The 27,347-nt window shown below is 45.0% G+C and overlaps 1 protein-coding gene and 1 long non-coding RNA gene across 5 annotated transcripts in view; one reads left to right on the top strand and one right to left on the bottom strand.

Moving 5' to 3' along the window:
• The window catches only part of LOC309521568, a 503,597-nt gene that overhangs the window by 178,177 nt on the left and 298,073 nt on the right, over positions 1-27,347 (bottom strand). The window lies entirely within an intron of this gene.
• Positions 1-27,347, top strand: part of ADGRD1 (adhesion G protein-coupled receptor D1) — a 304,658-nt gene that overhangs the window by 68,073 nt on the left and 209,238 nt on the right. For all 3 annotated transcript variants that reach the window (XM_082204127.1, XM_082204128.1, XM_082204129.1), the window contains one exon: positions 6,181-6,322. In XM_082204127.1, coding sequence (XP_082060253.1) covers positions 6,181-6,322 — 142 coding nt within the window. The remainder of the gene's footprint in view (positions 1-6,180; positions 6,323-27,347) is intronic.

The following is a 27,347-nucleotide window of genomic DNA, read 5'->3' as shown; positions in this document are numbered from 1 at the left end:
TTTTACATTTCCAGCAGGTCTTATTTCCTGTTTTGTACATTTTTCCTAATTTCACAGGTGTAATGTACCACCTCTACATCATCTTTTCCAAATTTTCTCTAAGTGTAATGGCTACCCCTGATTTAAGTCTTTAGGGCTGCAATCCTAATGGCTGTGAATCCCAATGAACACAAAGTAAATACATGTTTACTTTGCATGTGCAATGTTTCTCAGAATTGTGCTCCTTCACTAGTAGGTGATATCTCCTGTGTTACCTAATGCATTACTAGTAATGAAATGTAAAAAAAATATATGCTTGTACATGCTAACACCCCTAGATGCTTTTCTCAGTTTCAGTGTGCTGCTTTTGTCCTCTCTTCGCAGAAGTACTTAAAAATATTGCATTTTAACAGTGAACCCAAACAGATGGAGAGAAAGTGACTGGTACAAACTTATAATAGGGTGGTATATAAATTCAATTTAAAATAAATAAATAATAATAAATGAAATAAAATGGCCAGGGCATAGGTTAGAGGCTTTTGACTACAGACTGGCTCACACATCCAGTGCTATCTTGCATGGGTGAAGGGCTTCCATAGGTTCAGCACGTAATATTTGTATATCTCTTCAAGCACAGCACCTTTCAGGGGAATCAGTAGGCAAATTCAGCTGTTGACCAGGAGAAGGGTACAGGCAGGAATCAAGGTCTGTATTCAGACATGCAAGGCTCCTCACTTGGGCTTGCATCCAGTTAAATTCTGCTCAGAGTAAGCATACTGAAATCATGTCTGTAATGGGTATGAGTTACTCGTGCGTAAACTGGTGCCTTTCTCGGTTAATTTGCCTTGTTAAAACTTTCTGACTGCGCAGCCCCTTCTCATGGTGGCTGCCTCAGTCACTGGCAGAATCCGTCAGTGGGCGTTTCTTGAACCTCTTCCAACATAAAAGTTGTTTGACACCCAGTCTCCTCCTCCTCTCACTGCGCGGGAGTCTTCTGCACAGGGAAGGCGTGGGTAGCGGAGGACCCGTGCTCTCCCCACTGGTGTCCAGTGAAGAGTCCCTGAGCCCTCTCTCCACTTCCCCCGTCTGCCTCCCTTTATTCCCGGTGTTGCGCTGATTGGCTACCCCCTCTACTGAGCTGTTTCTCCCCCTGCTGCTGGGTCCTTCGCCAGCATCATCTGGGAGCCTCCCCTTCGGCTCTCGCTCCGATGTCAGTTCCCTGACAATGTCCATTAGTTAACCATGTTTGTTAGTTTCAGTGAGTCTATAGGCACACTCCTCCATTGTCTCATGTCCTCCATTGTCTCATGAGACAGTTGGATGCCAATGAATAGTGGATCCATATTGGCAACCAGTATCAAAAAAGAGAGTTTCATGTTAAAATGAGCCATCACAAATTTAAAAACCACCTCCAACGCAAACATTTTTCTGTGTTTCAGACATTCAGCAGGAAATGTAGAGAAATCAAATTATGATAGGGAAAATTCACCTGCAACTGCAGAATTTAGCCCCTATAAAAGAAAAGAAAGAGAGAAAGTGAAAACAACACAACTATTTAAACATCACTCGTCGAAATTCCCTCAAGCTAGGAAAATATCTTTTCTGGCAGGTTTTCTAATGAGAGGTTGAGCCAGCTTGGCTTCCCTTGGAACCCTGGTTTGAATTATGCTATCTTTGAGAAGCAAACACTTTCTGGACAAGATGGGCCTCTTTCATAACAGGGCTATAAATAACATGCCCAAATAATAATTTGCAAAATATCGGCCTCTGGACGGAGAGCCCAGGCTATCGGTGTGGGAAGTTTTCCCTTTGTACCCTTCACTTCATAGAGATTTATCTTCAGTCATCTAAGGTGGGCCCATCAGGAAATATAATTGTCTGTGTTGACAGAAAGGCATTGTAGAAAGAAGCTTATGAAATGCAATAAAGGAAATGAGGGGTGATTGTTTATCTTGGTTCTTATTCTTCTTCTTTTTAAAAAAATCCTAAACTATGCAAAGTGGTGTCAATGGCTCTGCTCTCTCTACAATTATCTCTTTTCAACAAACCTCCAGCTGATCTTGGACTACAACTCCTAGCATCTCATGTGGACTGTGGCTGAGGGGAGTTGTAGTCCAACAACATCCAGAGGCTGCCATGTTGGTTATCCTTGGGTTAGACTGAAAGTGAGATCCATGACTGAGTGGAGATTTCAGCTCAGCTCTACATGGGCCTCATCCCTACTCTGTATACTGGATCATCACCACTTCCACCACCCCACACACACGAGTCAGATTTTTATTTGGAGATGGAGATCCCAACTCCGCTTTCTCCTCAGTTTTTAAGGCAAGTTACTATTCTATCCAGGCAGAGTGACGATAGCAGCCATTTTGTGGCTACCCTATGGAAGCCATGTTGTTTTTGTGTCCACAACAGTCATTTACAATTCCAAAAAAGTTTCCAAAGCTTGGGGAACCCCCCCCCACCTCGCTTTAACCTAGGCATAGGCAAACTTGGCCCTCCAGTTGTTTTGGGACTACAACTCCCATCATCCGTGACCACTGGCCCTGTTAGCTGGGGATGATGGGAGTTGTAGTCCCAAAACATCTGGAGGGCCGAGTTTGCCTGTGTCTGCTCTAACCTCTACATGACACTGACTCTTCTGGAACTTGAACATGGGGAGCACCTGAAGGCAACAAGTTTGGATCATAAAATTGGCAAAGGGTCTGGCCCAGCTATTATGTCTTAAAGGTACCCCCCTCCCTGAACAAACACCCCACCTGTCATTTGCAGCACCCCACCTGTCCGCTAAGGGGATAGTTCAGGCTGCCTTTCCTGAAATCTCCCCTCAAGTTGGCACTGAACACAGCCTGCAGGGGCCGTTCACACATTATACAGCCAATGAGAGGCACAGCCAACTAAGCCTAGTGTTGTCTTCCAAGCTCTTCTACAAGAATTCAAGGGCAACAGCACAATGGAGGAGGAGGGAGCTAGTAGGCTGTGATTGTATGTAAGAAGACAGGCAGGCTGAGGGCAGGCTGAGGTTGGTGGAACAGTCTGCTTGGACTACTGCAATGCAATCTACGTGGGGGCTACCTTTGAAGGTGATTCGGAAACTACAACTAATCCAGAATGCGGCAGCTAGACTGGTGACTGGGGGCGGCCCCCGAGACAACATAAGACCGGTCTTGAAAGACCTACATTGGCTCCCAGTACGTTTCTGAGCACAATTCAAAGTGTTGGTGCTGGCCTTTAAAGGCCTAAACGGCCTTGGCCCAGTATACCTGAAGGAGCATCTCCACCTCCATAGTTCTGCCTGGACACTGAGGTCCAGCGCCGAGGGCTTCTGGTGGTTCCCTCACTGCGAGAAGCAAAGCTACAGGGAACCAGGCAGAGGGCCTTCTCGGTAGTGGCACCCGCCCTGTGGAACGCCCTCCCATCAGATGGCAAAGAGATAAACAACTTCCTGACATTTAGAAGACATCTGAAGGCAGCTCTGTTCAGGGATGTTTTTAATGTGTGACATTTTAATGTATTTTTAATCTTTGTTGGAAGCCGCCCAGAGTGGCTGGGGAAACCCAGCCAGATGGGTGGGGTACAAATAATAAATTATTATTATTATTATTATTATTATTATTATTATTATTATTATTCAACCTCCTCATCCTCACCACCATCCTCACTTAGGTCCTGGGGAAGGTTGCAACATATTAATTGAGCAGAGGCTGCCATGCTCCATAGCTTTGGAGACAGCACTGGGCAATGCAACAAGTCACGTGACACAGATCTTTCACCAGCAAAGTTAGCCTTTGATCCTATTGGATTAGTGAGTCTGCTGGGTTTTAAATTTTAGACATAAATGTACAATTAGGCTGCATAAATCTCACTGAAGTCAGCAGGGTTTAAGGAGCCTATCCGTGTGCCATCAGCGTCCAAGTCTTAAATATGTTTCCAGAAGGGCTATGAATTATTGTTTTGTACGTTGTAGGGCAGTAGCATGCAACCTGTTTGTTTTTGCTGAGGGCTACACTCCTGATAATTTGTTGGGGGGCTGCATGTCACCAGGGAGCAGTGTTAGAGATGGGTGGGATGGAGGGATGGAGGAGAAATTTGATTCAGTTTGCATTTCAAGGCAAACCTTCTTGATTTGTATTTTCTGAAACAAAATGTGAACCGAAACTCAGCCATCTTCTGAAATTCACACTTCTCTGAATTTTGCAATGCCGTCCTTCAGCCAAGAATTGTGTGCAGAAATTAATATACTGGAGTGAAAGGTGCATAAAAGTGCACATATTGGGGGGGGTACATGCAAAAATATAAAGCTTTGCAAAATTGCACTGCAAAATATGCATATTATTTTAAATTGCACATAAAAATGTGTCTGTTGGGAGAAATCCACACCAAAATGCTGGTGAATTTTTCTGAGGACTTGACATTTATGTTTTAACTATTTATTTCTGTTTTCATCTTGTGAATTGCCCTGAGATCTTTTGATGAAGGGTGGTATGTAAATCTAATAAACAAACAAACAAGTAGTAAAGTGTTATGGAAATGTGGAGAAATGAACTTAAGAAAGTGAGAGAAACTAAAAGACATCTGAAGGCAGCCCTGTTTAGGGAAGCTTTTAATGTTTAACAGACTATTGTATTTTAATATTTTGTTGGAAGCCGCCCAGAATTGTGCCTGGGGAAAACCTGCCAGATGGGTGGGGTATAAATAATAAATTATTATTATTATTATTCATTAAAATTGACAGATCTGTCAATCTTCAGGGGGCAGGAGACCCTTTCTCTCTCTTTCTTTCTGGCACCCCTTATCTCTCTCACCCAGTGCTTTTTTTCTAAAAAAATGTTTAGGGTTACTCTCATTTTCCTACTCATATTGAAACAGGTACAGTGGTACCTCGGGTTACATACGCTTCAGGTTACAGACACTTCAGGTTACAGACTCCGCTAACCCAGAAATAGTACCTTGGGTTAAGAACTTTGCTTCAGGATGAAAACAGAAATTGTGCAGCGGCAGCGGGAGGCCCCATTAGCTAAAGTGGTGCTTCAGGTTAAGAACAGTTTCAGGTTAAGAACGGACCTCCGGAATGAATTAAGTTCTTAACCAGAGGTACCACTGTAAAGGTAAAGGTACCCCTGACCATTAGGTCCAGTAGACTTAGATTCACAAAATGTTTAGGGATATGCATACCCCTGTGTCTCCCCAGAAAGAAAGCACCGCTCTCACTGCTCTCTTTTCCCTCTCCAAACAGTGAGCTGCTCTTGGCAGGGGTCTGAACTGACAAATTGCCAAGGGCTTTTGAAATCAGTCAAAAAGTCAAATGCAGCACTAGGTACACAGCTTGTCCACCTCTGTTTCAGAGAGGCAAAGTGTTGCTGCTGCTTTGTTTTGTTTTTTTAAAGGCAGTAGTACCTGCTTAAGTTCTCAGGATGGGGCAGATTAGACATCAAAATACACAGCCAACTACAAACGTAATAATAATAATAATAATAATAATAATAATAATAATAATAATAATAATAATAATAGTAATTTTTTATTTATACCCCGCCCATCTGGCTGGGCTTTCCCAGCCACTCTGGGCGGCTTCCAAGAAAATATTAAAATACTGTAATACACCAAACATTAAAAGCCTCCCTAAACAGGGCTGCCTTCAAATGTCTTCTAAAAGTCTGGTAGTTGTTGTTCTCTTTGACATCTGGTGGGAGGGCGTTCCACAGGGAGGGCTCCACTACCGAGAAGGCCCTCTGCCTGGTTCCCTGTAAGTTGGCTTCTCGCAGTGAGGGAACCGCCATAAGGCCCTCAGCGTTGGACCTCAGTGTCCGGGCAGAACGATGGGGGTGGAGACTCTCCTTCAGGTACACAGGACCAAGGCCGTTTAGGGCTTTAAAGGTCAGCACCAACACTTTGAATTGTGCTCGGAAACGTACTGGGAGCCAATGTAGGTCTTGAAAGACCGGTGTTATATGGTCTCGGCAGCCGCTCCCAGTCACCAGTCTGACTGCTGCATTCTGGATTAGTTGTAGCTTCCGGGTCACCTTCAAAGGTAGCCCCACGTAGAGCACATTGCAGTAGTCCAAGCGGGAGATAACCAGAGCATGCACCACTCTGGCAAGGCAGTCTGCAGGCAGATAGGGTCTCAGCCTGCGTACCAGATGGAGCTGGTAAACAGCTGCCCTGGACACGGATTTGACTTGTTTGTTCTTTCTTTTTCAGAATTCCTGAAGCTGCTGCCTGCAAGGACTGCATGATTTTTGCAAGCAGCTACCTTATCTCCCTGAAAGTGGAACCCCCGCCAACGTTGTCCCACAATTTGTCCGGTTCTCCTCTCATTACCATCCATTTGAGACACAAACTGGTAAGGAGTGATGAATCCTTTAACTTGCTTCTTTGCTATGATGTCTATAACTCTGCATGACACGTTCCGTATCAAGCACAGCAGAATTTCGGGACTTGCGTAAACTATGCCAATGTGAGACATCTGTGTTTAACAGTTGTTGTTCCTCTATTAGTTATGTGTAGGGCTAAAATGTATGGCGGGTACTGAGTCCTGCTTGTTTTCTTGTTGTGTGAGACACCCTGTGCTTCCACCCTCAAGCTCACTTTCAAAGTAATACAGCTCTTGAGATCTAGAAACTTGTATTTATTAAAAAGAATGATGACATTCTCTGAGTATGATATTTTGGATGACGCTTTCATGGAGTCACAGATTATACCCAGCCTTGACTATTATTTTATTTATTGAATTTATATCCTGTCCTTCCTTCTGAAGGATCTCAGTGTCATATTATGGCAGACTGGAAATAGCATTGCCCTGCTGAGTTGGCTGGACATGGTTTTGGCTGTTTCTCTGCTGGTTACTGTTTACAGCTGATAGTTTAATGCTATGTGGTAGAGAAGGATGGTGAAAATGGAACATGGCCTCTTCAAGAGTGGCCCCTAGGTTGTAGAACAAATCATGGTATTTTCTATTCTTTCTGGTTTTTGGATTCTTCTGAGATCTGTTGTTCATCCTCGCTATGGGCAAATTCTTTGCCATCTTTTTTTAGCTTCCCTCCTTTGTATAATTGCTGTTGGACATTTTGCATTTTCTATTTTGTACTGTAAGCTACCTTGAGGAGGAATTTGGGCTGAAATTCTGGCTCTTTCTCTCTGTGTTGTGCCCCTTTAAGGGCATATATTACTCTTCCTTTTCTTAGTATTTTCTTTTCCTCTGCATCTAGGTTCCAAGCCTGCAGGTGTGGGCTGTGTTGTTCTTATTTTTTTTTTTGTACATCATCTACCTATTTTAGATGTTTTGTAAAGAATTGCTATAGGAGTGGAGACATATTCCCCCCCCCTTTTCATAACCTGCTGGAGGAAAATTCAATTGCTTGTATTCACACAAGGGCTTGCATCCACTCTCCTCCCCTTCTCCCACCCAAGAAGGAGGGAGATTAGAAGCTTCTGCTTCCCCTTGGCAGCAAACCATAGTTTACTCTTAGGCTCTGAGTGCAGCAAACCATGGTTTACTCAAATTAGAGCTGAGCCACACACTCCTACATTTTCCCATGCTGTTTGTAATCTGCACAATCAGTTTACCAGAGGCAAGAGAGGGATAAGCACATGTGCCGTGTGTGCCAATGCCTCTTTCAAAGCCAGTGGTGAAGTTGCATGCTGCGGCACTGGGGGCGGAGAACAGGCAGGGGCATGGCATGCTGCCCATGGGGGCGTGGGGTATGTCCTGGGGGCGTGGGACGCTGCCTGCAGGGGCGTGGCACCCGGCATGGTGGGAGGTGTGCGGCACATGTCCCAGGGGGCGGGCGCGATGGGACCCCCCTCCCCAATGGTGCCGGGGGTGGTATGCTCCCACCGTCCCCGTTCCTTCACCAGTGTTCAAAGCACCTTTGATTGCCACCCATCTCCAGCCTAAAGTTGCTTCCATGTGACCTGTTTATTAAGCAATCATCCTGACTGATCCGTGGGGAGCTTAGGTGAGGTTGCATCAAGCAATTGTTATCATGCACTTCCCAGTTCACCTCCCCTCATTTTCCTTCTTGCAAAATGTCCAAGGTGATTTTGGGCGGGGCTGGGCGGGAGCAGCTTCATTGTGCAAGAATGCCAAAACAAACTTTGACTGCACAGCTTGAATTTGCTGATTGAATCTCATGCGAAAACAGTGACACTCTGGAAGCACCTCTCATACGAAGCCCTGCAAAAGGATCTGAACCACTTTTATTTTTAAAACATTATCTGCACTGCTGGCACTCTCTCTCTCTCTCTCTCTCTCTCTCTCTCGTGAGGAATTAGCTCAGTAGCCTCTGTGGGTTTTGTCCCTGGCACCGGAGGAGCTTTGCATATTATAGCCTTGATGCAAAGAAGTGGGAGGCAGGTCTGGGTGGAAATTGAGAGTTTGGTTTGGAAGGGGGCAGCCCATCAAACTTTCTGAGGGGGATCTGTGCATTTGGGGCCTGGCCCAGCCTGAGAGGCATGATTATAGGTGTCATTCCTCATTACCCCAACATTGAACTTGATCTTCAGTGCTCTGGGAGCTGCAGAAACAATAACTCAGATGGATTGAAACCTCCGTCCTTTGCCTGACCCCATTTCTGCCTGCTTTAAGTATAGGTTATTTCTGCTGAAGTGGCTTTCCAGGATCTTCCATTCTTTTTAGTTACACACAAGAGAGCCTGTTTTCAGAAGTGATGCTTAGAGGACTGGGAAAGACCCCTCACTGAAACCCTGGGAATCTGCTACCAGGGCTTATCCAGTGCTCTCCCCCTTAAAAACCTGTTTAGAATCATAGAGTTGGAAGAGACCACAAGGGCCATCGAGTTTAGGGGTACTCTCATTCTCCATTTTATAGTTCAAATTGGGAAAAATAAATGTAGTAAATGGACCAGTGGCGTAGCATGGGGGGTGCAGGGGGGGCCGGCCGCACCGGGCGCAACATCTGGGGGTTAGGGTTAGGGTGCGCAAATCCATGGGTTAGGGGGCGCAAATTACTTGCCTTGCCCCGGGTGCTGACAACCCATGCTACGCCACTGAAATGGACAAAAGGTACAAAGATTCACAAAATGTTTAGGGATATGTGTCCTCCTGCATCCCCCCAGAAAAAAAGTACTGGGCTTATCCTTTTTCCTTTTGCCCTGTGCTTTTTAGCCTTTAAAGCTCTGTGTCCAAACACTTGTTTTTTTGTTCCAGAGCCCTCTCCTCTCTTTAACGCTGAAGAACAACTAACAGAAATGTGGGTCTTCCTCAGATGCTTTTTGCTCCAATTCAGCTTTAAACAGCAGGTTTTCACAGGGAAAGCTCCAGAGGGAAGGGAAAAAAAAGAGTGCTTGGACACTGAGCTTTAAAGTGCAGATTTAAAGTGTTTGGGAAGTGAAGGGGAAAGGTAAGTTTGGATAAGCCCTCAGTCACTACAGACCATTTAAGAAATATTCTGGAACGAAACGATGGCAGGGAACAGAACCTTGCAAAGGCACAGCGGCCAACTTTGTCTTTGAGCGGATACTTTAGATTTTGCTAGTGTCTTTTATTTGTTTGTTTCTGTCCTAGCCCTCATTGCTGGGCAAAGAACTCAACCCCCCCCAGTGCCGTTTCTGCAAAAAGCTTTTAATGTGCAAATCAGATCAGTACACAGGCTGTTGGGAATTCCAAAACAACCAATTACATGGCTGCAGACATGGGATTGTTACATGTCACATGTTTACATTCCAGCACAGACTGCTGGCGTGAGCGGAACTTCCGCTCTGTCTTGCTTTTGTTTTCACTCTCTCTCCAAGAAGACTGCAAGGAGAGATGCCATGTTTTCTTTGTCCTGATTTATGTATAATAAATGCATAGTTTAGTATTGTATCTACAGCCTCAAGCCTCTTCTGTTGCACAGTTTACACTGCTGAGTAATGTGTGCTCAAGCCTGCAAGCTTGAGTCACTGATGAACGTCGGAGCAGAGGTGGATGGATCTCCACAGTGACAAGGCTGAGAGGAGATGCTCCAGCTGGGGCTTTTCGACCCCCAATACCGACACAGGCAAGGCAGAGCTTACAAGGTGCAGCAGGTACATAAGAAGCATAGATACATGGCTAAGTGCAAATATGTTGACCCAACAAGTGACATGCCTCCTGAACCTTGAATTTGAAGAATGGAGTGGGCTTAGCTCACTTAGAATGGCAAGTGGTTGGAGTCCTGGGACTGTACAAGCAACCAAGCAGTCCTTCAAGTGGGTTGGGTCTGCGAGGTTTGTTCGTGCTGGTCCATAGAGATGGAAGCAATGTGGGCACCAGCTGAACATCTGATTTACTCTGTCGCTTCCCCATAAAGAGGAGGCTTCTCACAGACAGGACGTACCAGAACATCTCCACAGAATGAGGTGTATGACCAGGAGTGTCCAATGTCACTCCTCTGCCAAACCACTTGGTCCCTCCTCAGGATCCAGCTCCCCATTCCCCAGAGCAGCGTTTCCCAACCTTCGGTCTCTTTAGCTGTTTTCGGACTACAATTCCCATCATCCCTGACCACTGGTCTTGCTAGCTAGAGATGATGGGACTCCTGGCCCCATGCTTGGGCTCAGATGCTTCTTGGACAAACTCCAGTGACACAGCCCGTCCCTCTGGTCACCACAGCCACTAAGCCTTGCTTTGAAGAACCCTTCCTCAAAGGCTAGAAGAGCAAAATTCCATCTTGCCCAAATCTTGCAGGATAAGGATCCCCACACGACCCTGAAAGTGGCTAGGTTCCTGGTCGCTGTCCTCTCCCAAAAGCGACGCCAAGGAGCGCTACAAGCTAATTAAGGCGTAGCTTGCCTTTCCATCTTATAGTATTTTATTGTTAGAGCGGTGTTTTAGCGACTGTTTTTCTTTTCTTTTTTTCTTTTCCCCCACGGCACAAGCTGTCACTTATGTGTTGTTTTTACCTGTATGGGCCTATGGCCGTAATAAATATTATCTATCTATCTATCTAAGACGGGGAGTTGGGTGGCCAGTGGTGGCAGCCACAGTAGTGAGAGACAGACAATAGCAAAGCAAACGAGGGGAGGGTCCAGGAAGCACCAGGTCTTCCCTCCTTTGTGCCTGCCACCTGGTAGAACATGTGATTTGCCCGTATAAGATCCCCAGGTCAATCCTTGGCATCTCCAGTTAAAAGGATCTCATGTAGCAGTTGATGGGAAAGTCCCCTTGCCTTTGGAGCATCACTAAAAGTCTGAATGGATAACACTTGGCCAAATGGAACTCCCTGCCTATTGACAAGAGTCCTTTGCTGTACTCTTTTTGGATTTGTTTTGTTTTGTTTAGGCAAGCCTACCCAGACATGTAGGGACGCGGGTGGTGCTGTGGTCTAAATCACAGAGCCTGATCAGAAGGTTGGCGGTTCGAATCCCCGCGACAGGGTGAGCTCCCCTTGCTTGGTCCCTGCCCCTGCCAACCTAGCAGTTCGAAAGCACATCAAAGTGCGAGTAGATAAATAGGTACTGCTCCAGTGGGAAGGTAAACGGCATTTCTGTGCGCTGCTCTGGTTCGCCAGAAGCGGCTTAGTCATGCTGGCCACATGACCCGGAAGCTGGACGCTGGCTCCCTCGGCCAGTAAAGCGAGATGAGACCACAACCCCAGAGTCGTCCGTGACTGAACCTAACGGTCAGGGGTCCCTTTACCCTTTACCCAGACACGTAGATCTTGATGTGTTTTAATCTCCCCTCCCCCATTGCTATTTTTAATTATCTTTAACTGTTTTGTCTTTTAACTTTTTACTGACATTTTTAAATATTTCTTGTAAACTACTTAGAGGCTTTACTACAATCAAGGGGTATACATATCTTGTTGAAATAAGATAAATATAGGCATATTGTCTGATGTAGTAAAAGGCACCCCCCCAATTTGAATAAACAACAAGTGCCCCTTGGCCTTCTGCAGAAGGAAATGATGCATTTTGCCTCCTTCTGCAGTATGGGAAATTTGCCAGCCCCTGGGGGAGAGAAAAGAGGCAAATGAGATGGACTTAACTTGAAGGTGTATTCGCAACACTTACAAAAATAAATATTTGAACTGTCAACAGCTCTTGGAACTGAGGCAATATTGGAACAGTTTTGTCATGCCGAAGTCTCTTAAATATTTAAAGCTTCTTATAGCCAAGGGCTTTCCAAGTTCCTTTTATTTAAAAAATAGCTTTCATCCACATTTCTGAAGAGTGGGTTTTTTGTGGGGGAGGGGAGAAAATATTTGGAAATGGAGAAGCTCCCTCCCTGCCTCTTTTTTGGTGTTGCTAGCAAAACGTTTTTCACACAGGATGACGGTGATGAGGTGATGTATCACAATAGTAGTCAATTTTAATGGAGAGTTAGAAGTGGTAAGGTTGAGAGGTTTGCCACACAAAGGCACCCTTTGCATGTTCCACGTGAAGGCATCGCTGCTGTAATCTGTGAGAAAGCAATCGTGTTTTTTTTTACCATTTTAAAACGATGATTGGATGGATCTGTGTGTGAGACCTTTCTGCCCACCATAAACCCTGAAGATTGTGGCAGATTAAACTTTGACAGGCAAGCTGGTGTGGTGGAAAGTGGAGGGAATTTAAAGGTGAGCCTGCCTAATTTGCACTTAAAAAAAAAAAGCAAACCAGAGCATAGCTATCTTGTGAAATTCACAGGTTTCTGAATTTTGCAATGCATTTCTCCAACCACGTAATGTGCACATGCATATATTGGAGTATAATGCATATAGAAATGAATATATTGGTGAAATATATTTTGTACATTGCAAAAGATCATTGCACGAAAGAAGCATCTGTTGAGCAATATTAATTCTCTATAGCACAAGCAACCACTAATTCAGCTGTTGCATTGGATTCCATCTCTCTGGCAGTAAAAATGCAATGGCAATGAATGAAATAAATCAGTTCTGCTTCCGAGTGGGACCGGGTTGTCCTCAGGCCGCCAGGCCCCACTCCCGCCTCAGCATGGTGCAAGATAGTATCCCACGTCACGCTGAGGGTGACCCGGCCATGCCATTTGCCAGGCAACCAATCAGGGCACTGGGGGGGGGCATGGCCAGGGCCAATTTAAACCACGGCACGACTCTTCTTTCAGCCTCACACCACAGATCTCCTGCCCTCCAGCCGTCTTTTAGGTAGGGTCGCTGGCCTTGCTATGGATTTCGGTTGGTTGGTGTTGAGGGGCCTGGCAGGACTTTTTCCACTTGGCAAGGTGTCACCAGCCACTTGGTTTTCGCTTTGTTGTTGTTGTTTAGTCATTTAGTTGTGTCCGACTCTTCGTGACCCCATGGACCAGAGCATACCAGGCACTCCTGTCTTCCACTGCCTCCTGCAGTTTGGTCAAACTCATGTTGGTAGCTGTGAGAACATGGTCCCACCATCTCGTCCTCTGTCGTCCCCTTCTCCTTGTGCCCCCCATCTTTCCCAACATCAGGGTCTTTTCCAGGGAGTCTTCTCTTCTCATGAGGTGGCCAAAGTATTGGAGCCTCAGCTTCAGGATCTGTCCTTCCAATGAGCACTTAGGGCTGATTTCCTTCAGAATGGAGAGGTTTGATCTTCTTGCAGTCCATGGGACTCTCAAGAGTCTCCTCCAGCACCATAATTCAAAAGCCTACCTCGTAGAAATCGCCACAACTTTGTAAGGTTTGGTGGTTAGGCACTGGAATAGCAATGTGTGGGGGAGGGTATTCTGTTAAACGAATTTGGGGATGTCCAAAGCTGGGGCAGGGGCTAGGGCCATGCCACGACCCCAGCAAGAACCCAGGGGAGCTCGAATCAATCCGCATTGGCAGGGCTCCCCCTGCTGGTGGTTTACCCTTCCAGACTTCCTGCAAAGCGGGCAGGAGTCAGATATAGGCTGTTGATTCCAATGCCTAAGCCAATACTGCTCACATTCTGTAACCAATAAAAGTTTTGGCCTAAATTTTCCCCATTAACATTAACCTAAATTTTGTGTCCTTGTGTCTTTATTCTCATGGGGGTGGCTTGGGGGGGTCTTGAAGCGCAACTAACCATTTGGGGTTACTTTGCTCAGAGATAGGGCTGGTAACTTCTAATAGTTGTGCAGAAGGCGGTATTTTTTGTCTGATACTGCTCGTCACACAGGAGTGAGAAAAGCTCCACCCTGGTTAAAATTCTCTCTCATACACAGTTATAAAAAAACCCCACAACATTCATAGCTGCCTTTGCAACTGACGCTCCTCTGTTGTTTTGTCACATCAAGAAGACAGATTCACCCAATGAAAAATGAGAGTGAGACGTTACATTATGGTGAGGTTTCCACATAAAAAAGTTAAGGGCTGAGTCTTACTATAAGAAACTTTTGTAGTTTTGTGTGTGGGTTTTTGTTTTTTTTTTACAAGTGGTTCTATATATATCTATACACCACATCAAAGGGTGGTTTGTGGGCCTAGATGCTTCTTTGACATTGGTTACTGAAATTGGCACTTTCTTTGACAGAGCTGTTTTTCAGCAGGGTGGAGATTGCATCTCCCAGTTTGGAGACCTGGCAAACACTGGGCCCATAAATTCCCTTCCCGCCAAAAGTCTTCCAGATTAGAGTTGTATATCACATGGAAAACAAACTTAGGACCTGCTTCCCTTTCCCGAGTTCTGCTTGCAGGAGGCACCATGTGTCAACATCAACCAGGCCAATCAATACCAACTGGGAAGTTGGAGCAGTATTGCCGGCTTTATAAACTTCAAAGTGAATCCCGTAGATAGCTTATTTTCAAGAGTCATGCGATATATTGAGTTTACTCTCTTCTCCTGTGATTTGGTGTTTGTCACCTGAAGGGCGAGAGAGGATCATCAGGCACAACACAATCAAATTTCTCCTCAGTGTTTCCTAACCTACCGCAGTATCTTGCTGTTTAAATCAAGTTTTGTTCTCCTGAGTTTTAGGCACTCATCAGCGAATATCATTCATTCCCAATGGAGGGCTACAGAGTTGTGATGGATTGCTGCAATAGTGCCAACTGGGTCATCTAAAGATTACTGGTACAGTGGTACCTCGGGTTACATACGCTTCAGGTTACATACTCTTCAGGTTACAGACTCCGCTAACCCAGAAATAGTACCTTGGGTTAAGAACTTTGCTTCAGGATTAGAACAGAAATCGTGTTCCGGTGGAGCGGCGGCAGCAGGAGGCCCCGTTAGTTAAAGTGGTGCTTCAGGTTAAGAACAGTTTCAGGTTAAGAACAGACCTCCGGAACAAATTAAGTACCATATTTTTTGCCCCATAGGGTGCACCGGCCCATAGGGGGGTGGAAATAAAGGGAAAAAAATATATTCCCCCCCCCCAGGTGCGGGGCTGGGGCGGGGGAAGCCCGAGCTTCCCCTGACCCCAGCCCCCAGAACAGGCTGCTATCCGCAAGCCTAGGGAGCCCGGCAGGGAGCCGGTCTCCCCAGGTTTGCGGATATCTGCCCGAAGCCCGGGGCGCACTACTCAGCGCGCCCCGGGCTTCGGGATGCAGGCAGCTCTCCGGAAGCCTTGGGAGACCGGTGCGACTTCGCGCCGGGCTCCCACGACTTGCGGAGAGCTGCCCGAAGCCTGGAGAGCGAGAGGGGTCGGTGCACACCGACCCCTCTCGCTCTCCAGGCTTCAGCGAAAGCCTGCATTCGCCCCATGGGACGCACACACATTTCCCCTTCATTTTTGGAGGGGGGAAAGTGTGTCCTATAGGGCGAAAAATACGGTACTTAACCCGAGGTAAAGGTAAAGGTAAAGGTACCCCTGCCCGAAAGGGCCAGTCTTGACAGACTCTGGGGTTTGTGCGCCCATCTCACATCTATTGGCCGGGGGCCAGCGCTGTCCGAAGACACTTCCGGGTCACGTGGCCAGCGTGACAACGCTGCTCTGGTGAGCCAGAGCCGCACACGGAACGCCGTTTACCTTCCCGCTGGTAAGCGGTACCTATTTATCTACTTGCCCCCGGGGGTGCTTTCGAACTGCTAGGTGGGCAGGCGCTGGGACCGAGCAGCGGGAGCGCACCCCGCTGCGGGGATTCGAACCGCCGACCTTTCAATCTTGTGCTCTTCCCCTAAGCCCACTACAAATTGGAATCTGAATATGTCTACTTATCAGCAGTGACTCCTACCTGTTCCTTGGATTTCTACCTGTGTGCCAGATAGGAGGACTGTTACATGAACACCCCTATAACCTTCATTTTAAGTTCTGCCATGGGCAGGGATGGGGGAGACACTGGATTCCATTTGCATTTAAAGGGGGACTTGCCTAATTTGCCCTTTCTGAAAACAGATGAGAAACGAAACATAGTCATCTTTCTGTGCTGACTGAATTCGTTAATCGGATTCTCCTCCTCCTCCTCCTCCTTCTTCTCACTGCTACATTTCCACTCCACCCTCCCCTCCAAAGAAGCACAGGTTCACAAACACTCAAATGATAAAACAATGCAATTTAAAAACACGATCGAAAGGATATTGAATTTTTTTTAAAAAAACCCCTAAAACCATATATACCCAATTAAAAACATGTTAAAACAGCCACATACCCTCCCCACGAATAACCTCAAGATTGCCAGGAACAGTATCTTTGGGTAAGCACCAAACTTCTAACTTCCCCAGTTTTCAGGTACAACTTGTCCCCCACCCCTCCCAAATGGTTAAAAAAGAAGGAAAATGAACTTGGGATGACATTTATCAGCATCCTAAGTGCAGAAAATGCAAGCCCATAATAACTGGCTGCATCAGGAGGCCCTGTGAGGATACAGTTAGAGAGTGTCTGCCTGGAAGAAGAGGACGGATTCCTCCACTCCACGCCATCCCATAATAGGTTTGCATTCTACTGTATATGCACATTCCACTGACCCAGATATAATTGGATTTCCACTTTGCTTATATATGCATAGTATCACTGTGCAAAATAAAAAACGTCTGAAAACTCCTTTTGAAGGAGCTTGAGTGTTTTCCAGCTTACGAACTGCAGTTCATTTAACACTGCAAATATGCCCTCATCTCTGTGACATTTCTTTGTCGCTTTCCAAGTACCAGCCCTTAAGATGAATCCAAGTGCTGGAAATGATCACTGGGATTTTTGTAGCTTAGCTAACAGAATGAACTGGGGACCCCTCCAGAAACAGTCCTTGTTAAAGGAACTAGAGGGATTTGGTTGAGGAAATGTCAGTAATGCCTGTAGCCGACTGATAAATATAACAAGCAAACAAATGCTTTCTAGCTCAGTCTTTAAATTTATCTATCTTTTTATCTTTAATTTCAACTATACTAAGCAAGATCATTTGCGTGTGCAGGTCCCCAAGCCACCCCTCAAAATAATTCACACATCACACATAATTTTAGTTTTAGGTTTTTGGGCACTATTTTGGCCACAACTTTATTAAAATACAAAATCTGTGAGTGGTTGCTTAGACATTGGTTATGACTATCTGTCCCCCCGCCTGGGACAGAACTGACATTCCAAACTCCATCGGAAGCCAGTTGAAGGGAAAGACAATGTTGGGGATCAGTTGAGCTGAGCGTCAGTCCCTCACCGCTCACCCAACCAGCTCCCCAAGGCTTGCCGGCCCTGGTCCCATTTCAGGGATTGGACGAAATCATGGCAAGCCCCAGGATTCCTTTAACGGAATTCCCTTCCAGCACCATTGGAGGGGCAGGCACAGCCTATCCTGACCCCTCCACCACCAGTTTTTTATAACCAATGCCTAACCGCAACCTTACAAGCTGTGACAAATTGCTAAGTAGTAGGCAAAAACCAAGTGGCACCAGCCAATCAGCCAAATGGCAAAATTCCTACTAGGACCCTGCACCAAGGCAGACGACCCCATGACAGGCAAAGCAAGGTCAACCGGAACACAGGGCGGGCGGGCGATCTGATGCACTCTGCAAAGAGAAAGAGTGCACCAATATTTAAAGACTATGGTCCCACCCACCAATTTGCTACATGCAATTTGCCCCAGCAACCCGGTCAGCCAATCGTTGCACCAGGCAATAGTCATTAACCTGCCTGGCAACACAGGGCTGGCCTGGCGGCCCACACCGCAACCCGTGCTCTCCTTTTAGGGAGAACATGCTTTACTTGAAAACAAAGTGCCCAGAACTTCCCAGAAGCAAGACTAGGTAGTAACAAGCTCTGGGCGAAGCTAAGCTGTGGCTGTTTGGCCTCCTTGCTACCTCTGCCCCAAGCCCTGCCCTTTCTCTTGAATGGCATGCACAGAAAATAATGCCCAAGGCACACCAGTTTAAGAAACATATATATATATATATATATATATATATATATATATATATATATATATGATATTTATTGAAAATTTTTAAATTACAGAGAAAAAACAAAGCAGAAAAAGAAAAAAGGAAAAATAAAGAAAAAACAAACCACATCAAACAATACAAATTTAAAAAACAAAAATACACCGCAAACAGACAAAAATAAATCCATCATTCTCAAATCCTCAACTCTCATTACCTTCTTTCTTTGACCTCCTCCCTTTTTTTGTATCCTGGTTAATAATTATCACAGCAAATCCTTTCCATATTTCATAGTATTCTGTCATTACATTAACCTTAATCTATTTTCATCTTATCTTATAGAAAACCTTAAAAACTTAAACCTTAAATCTTATTTTTACCGACTTCTCACAACCATAATATTCTTACCTAATTTTTTAAACATTTTTGCTAGAGCCAAGTAATTTCGTTCCAACATTTTTCTAACATTCATCAATTTTATAAAACAACCCTGGTAATAAAAAGAGAAATAAAAACAATCCAATCTTCATCCAGCGTCCCTTCCTCCTGGTCCCGGGTTTTGTCAGTCCTTTTTATCCCATCGATCTAGCGCATTAACCTGGTAACCTTATATCCGAGGCCCTTAAATCTCTTCCATGTCCCTTCCGCAACTCTTCTTCATATTCTCCTTTCACTCGTGGGAACTCCAGCTTGGTGATGTTTTTTACCCTTTTCAACAAATCAGCCCCTTTTCCATAGTCCAGACTCAAATCCATGTGGTATTTAAAAACATGTTTCATAATCCGTCCAAAATTGAGAGCCCCCACAGCTTCAAACATCTCACGGCCCATTGCCAGACTCGGAAAGTCCAAACATCCCTGCATAGGGAAAGAAACATTTAAACTCTTGTTATAACTTGCTGTACTTTTGGCATTTTAGCGCCATTCAATTTCCACCTTATAGATTTTATCCTTTATATACTTGCCAACTACGATGTGGGCCTGAGTCCAAGATAGTGCTTGTCACAAGATGTTTGTTTGCCATGGCAGACAAATCTCATTTCTTTCTTTCTTTTGTTTTGTTAGAATTACAAGCTTGGTGGATCCGGGGAATGCTGTGGGCATAGTGTATCTTGATTTCAGTAAGGCTTTTTGACAAAGTCCCCCATGACCTTCCTTGGAGGTTTATAATTCCCCCCCCCCAAATAATCTTTATTAGTTTTTCAATTAGATACTCCACATACACATATTGTATTACATTTTACATTTATGCTTGCTCTTCAGAGCTGACTTCGCTCCTTCCTTCTTCTGGTTTTTTATAACACATATAATTTTATCACCTTATTTTTTCCCATTTTATATACAGTGGTGCCTCGCAAGATGAAAAGAATCTGTTCTGTGATTCTCTTCGTCTAGCGGTTTTTTCGTCTTGCGAAGCAAACCCATTGAAGGATTAGCGGATTAGCGCTATTAGTGCTATTAGCGGCTTTTACCGGCTTTTAGTGGCTTATCTGCTGGTCGGATCAGCTGATAAGCGGCTTAGCGGCTTAGAAAAAGGGGGGAGGGGAAAAAAGCAGCAGGAACTCGCAAGACATTGTCGTCTTGCGAAGCAAGCCCATAGGAAATTCGTTTTGCGAAGCACCTCCAAAATGGAAAACTCTTTCGTCTAGTGAGTTTTCCGTCTTGTGAGGCATTCGTCTTGCGGGGCACCACTGTATTGTTATTCATTTTCCATAATTGTCCATGGACAAATCCTTGGGGGTTTATAATAGAGGTTGGTTGGTCATCTGTCATGGATGCTTTAGTTGAGATTCCTTCATTGCTGGGACTAGATGTTGGACCAGGTGACCCTCACCTACAATTCTCTGATTCTCAGGAAGAGCTGTGACATGGCCAGGTGGCTTTGGGTGTGTGTGTGAGGCAGTGCCCCCCTCCACTACTGGAGCATGGGCCTCCTCAGATGCCTGCTAGTCTCATTCCCTAATGCTGGATCTATACATGTAGGGCAAGAGTGAAAGAAAACAAATTGGATGCCAGTGGCATTTAATGAAGGCTCTGCTAGCGCTCCCCTCCCCCCAAAAAATATCAGGTGCAATCAGTTCTTTTTCCCTAGCACAGTATGTTCTGGGCATTTGGGCTGGATTTATTGGAAGGATAACAAATTATGTGGGAGATGGTCATTTTCAGAGTCAGAAGAGCATGATGGAATGTCCTAATTGCACCGTCTGTGCCAACTGATTAGCCGGGATGGTTGCAGTCACAGTGGGGAGTCTACTGGAGGCAATGTGGGAGGTTAAAAATAATAAATCCAGGCCTTATTTACAAGCCTCTTCAATTCTTGTAAAGTTTCTGTACCAGAACAGGACATGATGCTTGGGTGGGCCAGGTGTCCTGCTTTACAGAGGACAGTCCTCTGTTTATAGAAGGCAGTTTCCCATTCAAAGGCATCCTCTGTTTGAAGGACTGTTTCATCCAACAAGTCTAGTTTAAAGATTTTTTTTAAGGACAGGAAGGGAGAGCAGGGGCCTTGAAGTTGCCCAGCAAGTCCTGGACACAGCAGGTGCACAACTCACCTGGCCATAGTCTTCCCCACTAAAGGTGAGGAATACTTCCCCACTGAATATTGGAAGATTCAGGGCGGACAAAAGAAGGTGCATTTTGCGAAGTTCACTCCCACAAGATGTAGAGATGGCCACCAACTTTAAATGAGATATTACACAAATTCATGGAGGATATGGTTATCATAGACAACCTAAAGGACTGTTCCTTAGGGGTAGAGCATCTCCTTTTCATGCAACAGCCCCCAGATTTCATCCCCAGCATCCCAAGGTAGGACTGGAGACTCTGAAATATCCCCCCTGCAGTTCCTTCATCTCTTGGACAGAGCTTGGTGGTGGCACTCAGGCTAAAGCAGCCTTCCCCAGTCTGGTGCCTTCCAATGTTTTGTGCTACAGCTCCTTTCAGCCACTGCCAGCATGGTCAATGATCTTGAATGGTGGGAGCTGTGGTTCAACGGCACCTGAAAGACAACAGATTGGGGAGGGCTCAGATGACTACATCCAGTAGCTCACCCATTGGAGAAAGAGCTGTAGGTCAATACTAAAGGTCAGTGGTGATGAACCTTTTAGAGACCGAGTGCCCAAACTGCAACCCAAAACCAACTTATTTATCACAAAGTGTCAACACGGCAATTTATGCCCCTATGTATTCAAATTTAAGAGAATGGGGGGAGATGGCCCAGAGTTGTCAAATTTTGGTTTTTTTTAATAAAACTTTTATTAGGGTTTTCAAAAAATTTTTTAGACAAACACAAAAACATACAAACACAACACACACACAACAAATATACTTTTAAAACCTTAATTTCTTAACCACTTTCCCAGACTCCTCCCACCTCCCCTTCTTGCATCCCTATTCCAATAATTAACTCAGCAAGTTTCTATCCCCAAATTATCCCTTATTAACATTTTACTTAAATCATCTTAATTAACCAAATTTAAACTTCTAAACCTCATTTTAATATATAACATTTACCCCTTTTTCTAAGGTCGACCCAAGTTCCCTTTCACGAGTTTCCCAACTTTTATAATTATTACCAAACAACTTATCCAGTAAAAACATATAATTATACCCCTTTGGATTCCAAAATTTCCCAAAATTTCAAATTTTGGGGGGACAATTGCCCAAAGTTGTTGAGCTTTTTTAGGGGGGCAGGATTGCACAGCGTTCTGCAGCTTTTTTTGGGGGGAGGGAATACAGAAAATCATTAACCACACTAAGCAATGCTGAAAATCTCTCACGTCTGCCCACTCACCAACAGCAGACCGCCAGCTGCTTGGCTGGCGTGCAACTCCCCCCAATGCCACTACGGCCACAGCGAGCTCTAGGGAGCATTTCCTGCATGCACTTCGATGGGGGGAAGCAATTGACAACTTTGTCTGTTGGGGTGATGGCATGCATGTGTGCAGAGAGAGCTCTGAATGCCCACTCTGGCGTGCATGCCATAGGTTTGCCACCACTGCTATAGGTCATCTCCTTTGCCGAAGTTCAATTACTGGCAGTTCTGGGTACAGTTGGGAATGGCCCCAGTTTGAAACCCTGGAGAAATCACTGCCAGTCATTGTAGACAATATTAATCTAGATGGCCTGACTCAATGTAAGGCAGCTATCTATTTTCCCATACTGTATAACAAAACCTGCTGTCATGCCCAGATCCTCGCATTTAATGTTATAATATAATAATTTATTACTTATACCCCTGGTTTCCCCAGCCACTCTGGGTGGCTTCTAACAGGAGATTTAAAATACATTAAAACATCAGTCATTAAAAACTTCCCTAAATAATATATATATTTTTTGTATGTTTCAAGCATTATAAGCAGTGTTAAGGAAATTCACACCAGCATTTCCTGGTAAGAACGCTACAAGCACACAGCATTCCAGTTAAGGTTAATCCAGTCCACACCCAAGTTCATTAGATACTCAGTGAAATTTATGACGGGGAAGACATTTTCCCAGAAGGAAAAGTGCAGCTGCTAGTGAGGGATTCTCCTTTCCTTAAAAAGAAAAAAGACTGAAGACCTCCCTGATTTATGAATGCAACACCATCTGGGCCAGGAGTCGGGTTCCGATCAGGGAAGCACTAGCCCAAAATGCGCCATTTGGTGACTCATAGTGTGTAGAGCTTCACGCACCTCCCCCCTTTGGCAGTGGCTTGCAATGGACTCCAGTTTCTCCAACATCCCATTGTTTAATGGCTAACATGTGTGTGCAAAAAAAAAAGGGAAAGGTCATTCCCAGTTGGGGCAGGCATCATAATGTGATTGCAAGATGAGAGACATGAAGTCATGTGTCCTTTCTCCAAGGTCAGGTTGTATGTCTGGATGGGAAAGTTAAATTGGTAGACGTTCAATAAGAATCTCAACTCTGCTTGATACTACTGGCGGGTGTCAGAAAACTGGTCATCTCCCCACCCAAACTCAACCCCAACATTAGGCTATTGTGCTCCTGATAATGTTCAGAAAAGTGCAATGGGACCTGAACACCCCATTGCTCCTGGCAGTGTCCCAAGCTTAAGGAGCCCTGGGAATGTAGTCCCCAGGGTGCCCAATGTTTTTGCTGAGTCCATTTTCCAGGGGTCCTTGCCAGCCTGTGCCTGTTCACATAGGCGCCGACTCCATGGGGCTTGAGGGGGCTCGAGCCCCCTCAAAAAAATTTTTTGGGGGGCTCAGCCCCCCCAATAATCTCGGGCGGGCGCCCTTCCAGCAGAGCGCCGCTGCCGTCCCCCGCCTCCTCCCCACCTGCTCCTTCGCCACCCAGCCAGCCGCGCGCCCTAATCGGAGAGCCCCGGCTGCCAAGGCACTGCCGGAAATCCCGCGAGAACAGGAATCCCGACTGGCCACACCTCCCAGCCAGCCAATCGGCTGGCTGGGGGGCGTGGCTTGCCCTATTTAGGGCTGGAGCCACTTTATTTGCATATTCATGAGCTTATTTATTATTCATGAGCTTTCCCGGCCCCCCCCAATATTTTTTCTAAGTCCGCGTCCCTGCCTGTTCAGAACCTCAGTTTACATTCTGAGCCAGAGAAGAACTTCTCGGAAGAATGGCACTTGATTTAGTGTATAGCCAAGAACTAGGCAAATTTCAGGAGGAAATTGTATTCTGAGACTGGTGACTTCAAGCTTCAGCGTCATTGCTGCTTGAGAACTAGATTTTTCATTAGCATGGCAAACTTCCAGATGTATTGAAACAAAACCCAGCTCTAGGGGGGGGGGAGCACTGGGCATCATTAAGTATGTGCCTGTATAAAATAAGACTGTCAGTTCTAACATCAAGCAGAAACACTAGCACCACAGTAACCAGAGGAGTAGGAAAAAGATCAGTTAGTGAAAGCCTGCTAAATAGGCCTTTGCCTATTTATGGGCAGATAGATTAGATAGATTAGATTCCAGGCAAATAGATAGGAGTGCATCCTAACACTGGGGTGCTTTCTCCAAGAAGGCTCTGTCTCTGAAGGTAAGAGACCACCTTTCACAGTCAGGTAGGTTTGTATACTTTCTGGTAAAGCATTAGTTATGCCACTTAAGAGAAGAAAATATCTATTCACTGGTATATAGATTCAGAAGCCATTTCAGAGAATAATCTATTATCATCACCACATCTCCAGAGGTTAATTAGCACCCCAAGAGTCTGCAAAATTTGCAGAGATAGATGAGACAAAAAGGGAAATATTTTTTAGATACTTGGCAACATGTAAGAGATCTTTAAATACATGTGCAAGGACTCCTTGAAAGTTAATTGATGCCAACCATTGTCAGGAACATGTCCGCCAGTCATGTGAATGAACTTAAAAGCAAATGACCTAAACCAGATTTGGATACACATTATCCATCTAAAAATAAGAGGTTGAAAAAAAAGAAAAGCCCCAAGCGAGTGAAAAGGAAACATGCTCCTTTTCAATTTGCAAGATGAAGGGGAGTGCTTTTGCAACTCATGAGTGATGTATCCATTGGTTTACTTGCCAATTTCAGTGTACAGTGGTATCTTGGGTTAAGAACTTAATTCGTTCCGGAGGTCCGTTCTTAACCTGAAACTGCTCTTAACCTGAGCTACCACTTTAGCTAATGGGGCCTCCTGCTGCTGCCGCGCCACTGCTGCCGATTTCTGTTCTCATCCTGAAGCAAAGTTCTTAACTCGAGGTACTAAAATTCCACCTAAACATTAGGAAGAACTTTCTGACAGTAAGAGCTGTTCGACAGTGGAATTTGCTGCCAAGGAGTGTGGTGGAGTCTCCTTCTTTGGAGGTCTTTAAGCAGAGGCTTGACAACCATATGTCAAGAGTGCTCTGATGGTGTTTCCTGCTTGGCAGGGGGTTGGACTCGATGGCCCTTGTGGTCTCTTCCAACTCTATGATTCTATGATTCTACTATTTCTGGGTTAGCGGAGTCTGTAACCTGAAGCCTCTGTGACCTGAAGCATCTGTAACCCGAGGTACCACTGTATAAGGAAGTTGGACTGCACCTCAAAATGTGAGATTGCAAAACGTAACCCCCGTATCATGAACTTTTTATTCTTTGTTTTATTTCAAGTATTAATATTCCACTTTTAATCAGAAAAGACTACCAAGTGGTTTACAAAGAAAAAGCAAAAAACAACAATAAAAGAATAGGTGAAACAACTAATAAAAAATTACATTTTTTACCTCTCCAGGTGTCTAAGTCATAGTCAGGAGGAGCTGCTTGGTGGGGGATGGGGGACACGACTCCATAGCTGGAAGTATTTGATAAGGGATATCTGGTGTCACAGTGGCAGAACCCTCCTCTGCTAATTCACTTGATCCTTCTCCTTCCCATGGATCAGTCTCCCCATTCCCTAGACTCCTGCCCCCCTCCCTGGGCTTGGACACTTCTCAGGGCCCTGATTTCTCTTTCCCTATCCCTCCCCAGGGTTCTCCCTGAGCTCCCCTCATTCCTCCTCAGGATACTACCATCTCCTCCATGACATCTCCATGGGACTGATGACATCATGTCTTTCAACTACTATAGGAAAGCAATAGAGAGGAGACAAAGGACTTTTCATAATTGCATGGGGAAATGTTACAGATAGGTAGCTGTGTTGGTCTGCCATAGTAAAAAAAATAATAATAAAAAATAAAAATAAAAAAATAAAAAAATAAAAACATTTCTTCCAGTAGCACCTTAAAGACCAACTAAGTTAGTTCTTGGTATGAGCTTTCGTGTGCATGCACACTTCTTCAGATACACTGAAACAGAAGTTGCCAGATCCTTCTATATAGAGAGAAGGTGGGGAGGGGTATTACTCAGAAGGGTGGTGGGAATGGGAGATTGGCAGATAGCTGAGATGAGCCTGTTGACGAATCTTAATGACTGCAATAGGTCTTACAGGAAAAGGCAAGGGGTGAGAAGGTGAAAAATGGCTTAGTCATGTATAATGAGATAAGAATCCAATGTCTTTGTTCAGACCAGGTCTCTCCATGGTTTTAAGTTTGGTAATGAGTTGCAATTCAGCAGCTTCTCTTTCCAGTCTATTTCTGAAATTCCTTTGTAGTAAAACAGCTACTTTGAGATCTTGTATAGAATGTCCTGGGAGATTGAAGTGTTCTCCTACTTCACTATATAGAAGGATCTGGCAACTTCTGTTTCAGTGTATCTGAAGAAGTGTGCATGCACACGAAAGCTCATACCAAGAACTAACTTAGTTGGTCTTTAAGGTGCTACTGGAAGGATTTTTTTTATTTTTTTATTTTTTTATTTTGCATGGGGAAATGATATTGTAGTTGTGGCTTCCCTTTGGGGCGCCTGGTGGGAACAAAATGTTGGTCTAGATGGGCCTTTCGTCTGGTCCAGCAGGGCTTTTGTTGTGTTCTAAGTGTTGAAGGGCCGTGTTCCTGGGATTCAAGAAACTTTCACCTATCCATGATCCTTGGTGCGTGCCTGAGCTGGCCAAGGTGTAGCACAGACCATGCGTTTTCAGATAGCCAGAATGATTGCACAAGTTCATCAGTGTCCTGATATAGGGATAGGGAATCTGTGGCATCCCAGATGTTGGACTACAACTCCTATCATCCCTGACCAATGTCCATGTTGCTTGGGACCAATGGAAGTCCAATAATATTTGGAGGGGCACAGCCTCCCACCCACATTGGTCCTTTTAAAGTTCAGTGGAGTTCATTATTCCCTTTGGGCAGAAGAAGCCACGATAGCTAAAACCAAGTTCCTGTGTTCAGAGATAGCATAGCTTTGATTGCCAGATGCTGGATACAAAACACTCTTTGCTATCTGCTTGTGGGCTTTCCACTGACCACTGGGGCATGCAGTAGAATGCCAAAACAGATAGAAATTTGGTCTGATCCAGCAAAGCTCTTTGAGAATGTTATTAACAAACTCCTAGGTACACAGAGTGACTCCTAATCACTTCTTGCAAGCAATTTGTAGCCTCGAGCTTAAACTAACACACTTGTGCGCAATGAGCTCATTTTACATCTTTTTGTTTCCCCTCTACCAAATGCAAGCCAACTCAAGTAAATATTTGAAACACCCTTCCTACATTGCTGGAGTACTCCAAATACCTTGAGAAGGGTGAAAAAATATTAGAGGAGTTTTGTTGTTCTTGTTGAAAATTTCCATCACTTCCATTTCTACCAAAATTGGCCTTCGAGGCGGCTTACAACTTACCGTACGAAAACACACAG

Source organism: Podarcis vaucheri (genome assembly GCF_965113315.1).
Source record: "Podarcis vaucheri genome assembly, chromosome: 16".
Taxonomy (NCBI): Eukaryota; Metazoa; Chordata; class Lepidosauria; order Squamata; family Lacertidae; genus Podarcis; species Podarcis vaucheri.
This window is presented reverse-complemented; position numbering and strand designations above follow the sequence as displayed.